The sequence below is a fragment of the Sorghum bicolor genome, unplaced genomic scaffold, assembly GCF_000003195.3.
Source record: "Sorghum bicolor cultivar BTx623 unplaced genomic scaffold, Sorghum_bicolor_NCBIv3 super_971, whole genome shotgun sequence".
Taxonomy (NCBI): domain Eukaryota; kingdom Viridiplantae; phylum Streptophyta; class Magnoliopsida; order Poales; family Poaceae; genus Sorghum; species Sorghum bicolor.
Window position 1 is genome coordinate 1 of NW_018396681.1, and position 6,094 is coordinate 6,094.

Here is a 6,094-nt window from a genome sequence, read left to right on the forward strand (position 1 = left end):
CGATGGCAGCGAATGTGAAAACTGCAAGATCTTTGTTTACTGATCTATTGTTGTTTCTATCTCTGAACTTGTACCTTCCTTATCTATGTTGCAGCATTTGGCGAGGAAGAAGATGAAGTTGATGCAGCGGGAATGCAAGGAGATGGAGTCGGTGGTCTGCAAAGAGATAGCCAGCAAGAAGATGTAGTTGTTGCTGCAACTGATGGTCTGCAAGGAGATGTACAAGATGACGTTGCAGCAGGAGTGCAAGGAGATGGCGAGCAAGGAGAGCAAGTTGATACTGCAACTGTAGGCGAGCAAGGACAGCAAGGTGATGCAAGGAGATGACGTTGAAGTTTTTCTGTTCTTTTCAGTTACCAATTCAGCTTGTTTGTAGTCATCTTTTATTTAGTTTTTTTTTGCGTGGATATTCAGTATAGTTTTTCCTCTGTAGATTCTAGCAACAAGAAAAGAAAGTACTATCCTGATGACCTAAAGATCAACATTTACTTAGAATTGTTGGCAAGAACGGATCCTCCTATTCTTCGTCGTGGAGTTACAAAGGCAGTTTCTGAGAAGTTTGGTGTCCCACTACGAGTTGTGCAGCAAATTTGGCAAAACGGACAGAGTGGTGGAATAAAAAAAATTGTGAACCAGTACTCTAGTAACTGTGGTCGAAAAAGAGTACAAGTAGATTTAGAGGCAATAAAAGACATCCCACTAAGAAAGCGCACTACCTTGCGTGAACTTGCTGCTGCCTTAGGTGTTAAGAAGAGCACGCTTCACAATCGTTTTAAAGAAGGATATTTTCGTCGACACACTAACGATCTCAAGTTTAGTTTGACTGATGAAAACAAAAAAGCACGCGTCAAGTATTGTTTGTCAATGATGAATGGCTTATCCTTCAAAGAGTTGTACAATGTTGTTTACATCGATGAAAAGTGGTTCTATAGGACTCGTAAGAACCAGAAATATTACCTCGCCAACGATGAAGCAAGGCCAGAACGTTCAGTTAAAAGCAAGAATTTCATTGCGAAAGTCATGTTCCTAGCTGTGGTTACTCGGCCACGATTTGATGAGAATGGTCATTGCACATTTGATGGAAAATTAGGGGTTTTTCCCTTTGTCAAAATAGAACCTGCAAAGAGATGGAGTCCAAACAGGGATAGAGGTATGCCATTTTTATTTTAGACATGTAAACTGATTTCTTATGCAAACATCCATCTTACTGTACGTGTCATTGTATACATGCCCAGGTGCACCAGTAACAAAAGCCATGACATCAGTGACCAAGGAAGTTAGCCGAGAGTTTATGCTGAACAAGGTTCTACCTGCTATAAAAGCCAAGTGGCCGGCCGAGGAAAGAGGATTGCCCATCTTCATCCAACAAGACAATGCCAAGACCCATATCGCCGTCGACGACCCTGCATTTGTGCAAGCTGCCCAAGCTGATGGTTGGGACATAAGGCTAACTTGCCAACCTCCCAATTCACCTGATCTTAACGTATTGGACCTTGGTTTTTTTGCTGCAATCCAAGCATTGTTTGAGAAAGGAACACCTAACAACATTAACGACATTGTGAAAAAGGTTGATGAGGCATATAAGAACTACCCAGTGGATAGGTCCAATAGAATTTTTCTAACCCAGCAGGGTTGCATGATGGAGATCATGAAGCATAACGGTGGCCAGCACTACAACATTCCACACATGAAGAAGAGGACCCTTGAGCTGCAAGGACGTCTCCCCATCACTTTGAAGTGCCCTTTGCAGCTTCATAGTCAAGCTATGGAATTTGTTGCAGCTTAGAATTAGGATGGAGTTGCATTGTAGGTTCAAGTTCAGAAATTAGACTTCTTCCTTGTAATGTCAGCAAAGACTTTGCATTGATATGTTAATTTAATCTCGGTTTGAACTTGTTTGCACTGCTATGCATGATTGAAGTACTGAAACAGCGAACGAAATTAAATATTCAGATTACATCCAAAACTCATGTTGAACTTGTTTGCACTGACTAGATTACATCCAACATCTTGACTAAAAAAACAATGAATATGAAGACTAGTAAGAATACTAAAATTGCAGAGTCCAATAATTAGGAATACTAAAACAAATCTACTTAGAAACTTTCTCTTCTTCAACGTCTCATCCCCAACAAACTTTTCTGCCATCCAAAACAAATCTACCGCGGCATCATTGACATCTGTTTATGATTTCCATACAACCGAGGAAGAAAAACTGGGAGCAACAACTTAGAACACTTAGCCCTCTCCTTGTCAGATCGAAACGTGCTAACCTCAGTAGAAGCCAGCTCCATTAGGGCATCAACAACGTCAGGTACCTCTGAAGCCAGCTCCATTAGGGCAGCAACGACTTCTGCTTCGTCTCCTTCGGCCATGGTGGATACTGGACTGGAGTCTGGACTGGACACGAGCACGTCTGGCACCTCGGTGTTGCCCGGTTCGCAGTCGTCGTCTTCATCGCAAGAATCCGGTGCCCAGTTCACTCCATGCACCAATGTCTCCTGAACGGGGATGCTTCGCCGGTGATCCATACAAGCTCACGGTGGAGACTAAAGCTGGAGCGATGGAGCGCACGTTGGAGATTGGATTGGAACACCGATTGCTGGATTTAACGGAGTCATAAGGAAAGGAAACGGGAGAGTGCCGTCGTAATAGCTCGCGATTCAGACGAGGCGCCGCACGCACGGGAGACGAAGCGGTCATACGTAAAATGACGGAGACTATTGGAAAAAAATTTTTTGCTTAGATGAGGGAGACTAATGGATGGAGGGAGTAGTTCTAATCTTGATGCAAGATAGGTGCACGGTTTGCATGGAACATACCATATGCTCAGAAATCAATTTGGACAAACCCGATGTAACTGTAGATGCACCCAATGGAACTACTAGAGGAAGTGTATCATATGGAATCTCGCTTCAGTCCAGTTGGAGATAGTATTAGTTTCGGTGCAAGATAGTTGCATGGTTTGTGCCTAGTGCACCATAGGCTCAAAAATCATTGTGGAAGTTCCCGATGGTACTCCTAGGTGAAGAGGCTCAAGTGAAAGTTTGGTTCGGTCTATTTGGAGATAGTGCTAATCTTGATGAAAGATAGGTGTATGGTTTGCATGGAACGTACCATATTCTCAGAAATTAATTTGGACACACCCGATAGAACTCCTAGATTATGTGTGTCATATGGAATCTCGCTTCAATCCGTTTGGAGACAGTGTTAGTTTAGGTGCAAGATTGGTGCATGGTTTGCGCATAATGCACCATAGGCTCAGAAACCATTATGGAAGCACCCGATGATAATCCTAGGTGAAGAGGCTCAAGTGGAAGGTCCGTTCGTTCTTTTTGGAGATAGTGCTAATCTTGATGCAAGATAGGTGCACGGTTTGCATGGAACATACCATATGCTAAGAAATCCATTTGGACGCACCCTAATAGAACTCCTAGATGACATGAGTCATATGGAATCTCGCTTCGGTCTGTTTGGAGACACAGTTAGTTTTGTTGCAAGATAGGTACACAGTTTGCGCCTAATGCATCATAGGCTAAGAAACCATTTTGGATGCACCCGATGATAGTCCTGGGTAAATGGGCTCAAGTGGAAGCTCAGTTTGCTTTTGTTTGGAGATAGTGCTAATCTTGATGCAAGATAGGTGCACGAATTGCATGGAACGTACCATATGCTTTGAAATATAATTGGAAGCACCCAATAGAACTCCTAGATGACGTGTGTCATATAGAATCTCACTTTGGTCTCTTTGGAGATAGTGTTAGTTTCGGTGCAAGATAGGTACACGGTTTGTGCCTAATCCACCATAGGCTAAGAAACTATTTTGGACGCACACGATGGTACTCCTTGGTAAAGGGGCTCAAGTGGAATCTTTGTTCTGTCTTTTTAGAGATAGTTCTTATCTTGATGCAAGATAGGTGCACGGCTTGCATGGAACATACCATATGCTCAGAAATTAATTTGGACAATCCCGATGGAACTACTAGATGAAGTGTATCATATGGAATCTCGCTTCGGTCCAGTTGGAGATAGTATTAGTTTCGGTGCAAGATAGTTGCATGGTTTGTCCCAGTGCACCACATGCTCAGAAATCGTTGTGGAAGTTCCCAATGGTACTCCTAGGTGAAGAGGCTCAAGTGAAAGTTCGGTTCGGTCTATTTGGAGATAGTGCTAATCTTGATGATAGATAGGTGTACGGTTTGCATGGAACGTACCATATTCTCAGAAATCAATTTGGACGCACCCGATAGAACTCCTAGATCATGTGTGTCATATGGAATCTCGCTTCAATCTGTTTGGAGACAGTGTTAGTTTAGGTGCAAGATTGGTGCATGGTTTGCGCATAATGCACCATAGGCTCATCCTAGGTGAAGAGGATCAAGTGGAAGGTCGGTTCGATCTTTTTGGAGATAGTGCTAATCTTGATGCAAGATAGGTGCACGGTTTGCATGGAACATACCATATGCTAAGAAATCCATTTAGACGCACCCCAATAGAACTCCTAGATGACATGTGTCATATGGAATCTCGCTTCGGTTTGTTTGGAGACAGAGTTAGTTTTGGTACAAGATAGGTACACAATTTGTGCCTAATGCATCATTGGCTAAGAAACCATTTTGGATGCACCCGATGATACTCCTGGGTAAAGGGGCTCAAGTGGAAGCTCAGTTTGCTTTTGTTTGGAGATAGTGCTAATCTTGATGCAAGAGAGGTGCACGAATTACATGGAACGTACCATATGCTTCGAAATATAATTGGAAGCACCCAATAGAACTCCTAGATGACGTGTGTCATATAGAATCTCACTTCGGTCTCTTTGGAGATAGTGTTAGTTTCGGTGCAAGATAGGTACACGGTTTGTGCCTAATGCACCATAGGCTAAGAAACTATTTTGGACGCACACGATGGTACTCCTTGGTGAAGAGGCTCAAGTGGAATCTTTGTTCCATCTTTTTGGAGATAGTTCTTATTTTGATGCAAGATAGGTGCACGGTTTGCATGGAACATACCATATGCTCAGAAATCAATTTGGACAAACCCGATGGAACTGTAGATGCACCCGATGGAACTACTAGATGAAGTGTATCATATGAAATCTCGCTTCGGTCCAGTTCGAGATAGTATTAGTTTCGGTGCAGGATAGTTGCATGGTTTGTGCCCAGTGCACCATATGCTCAGAAATCATTGTTGAAGTTCCCAATGGTACTCCTAGGTGAAGAGGCTCAAGTGAAAGTTCGGTTCGGTCTATTTGGAGATAGTGCTAATCTTGATGAAAGATAGGTGTACGGTTTGCATGGAACGTACCATATTCTCAAAAATCTATTTGGACGCACCCGATAGAACTCTTAGATCATGTGTCTCATATGGAATCTCGCTTCAATCTGTTTGGAGACAATGTTAGTTTAGGTGCAAGATTGGTGCATGGTTTGCGCATAATGCACCATAGGCTTAGAAAACATTATGGAAGCACCCGATGATAATCCTAGGTGAAGTGGCTCAAGTGGAAGGTCGGTTGGATCTGTTTGGAGATAGTGCTAATCTTGAAGCAAGATAGGTGCACGGTTAGCATGGAACATACCATATGCTAAGAAATCCATTTGGACGCACCCCAATAGAACTCCTATATGACATGTGTCATATGGAATCTCGCTTCGGTTTGTTTGGAGACAGAGTTAGTTTTGGTACAAGATAGGTACACAATTTGCGCCTAATGCATCATTGGCTAAGAAACCATTTTGGATGCACCCGATGATACTCCTGTGTAAAGGGGCTCAAGTGGAAGCTCAGTTTGCTTTTGTTTGGAGATAGTGCTAATCTTGATGCAAGATAGGTGCACGAATTATATGGAACGTACCATATGCTTCGAAATATATTAGGAAGCACCCAATAGAACTCCTAGATGACGTGTGTCATATAGAATCTCACTTCGGTCTCTTTGGAGATAGTGTTAGTTTCAGTGCAAGATAGGTGAACGGTTTGTGCATATTGCACCATAGGCTAAGAAACTATTTTTGACGCACACGATGGTACTCCTTGTGAAGAGGCTCATGTGGAATCTTGTTCTATCTGTTTGGAGATAGTTCTAATCTTGATG

At 42.7% G+C, this 6,094-nt stretch overlaps 1 protein-coding gene across 1 annotated transcript; it reads left to right on the forward strand.

The window, feature by feature from the left end:
* Positions 1–94: 94 nt before the first annotated feature.
* Positions 95–1,786, forward strand: LOC110431559 (the record flags this gene model as incomplete). The annotated part of the gene is made up of 3 exons (XM_021450664.1): positions 95–310; positions 434–1,150; positions 1,236–1,786. Coding segments are annotated over 3 exons (1,484 nt in total), but the record flags the coding sequence as incomplete, so codon positions are not given.
* Between the last annotated feature and the right edge of the window lie 4,308 nt (positions 1,787–6,094).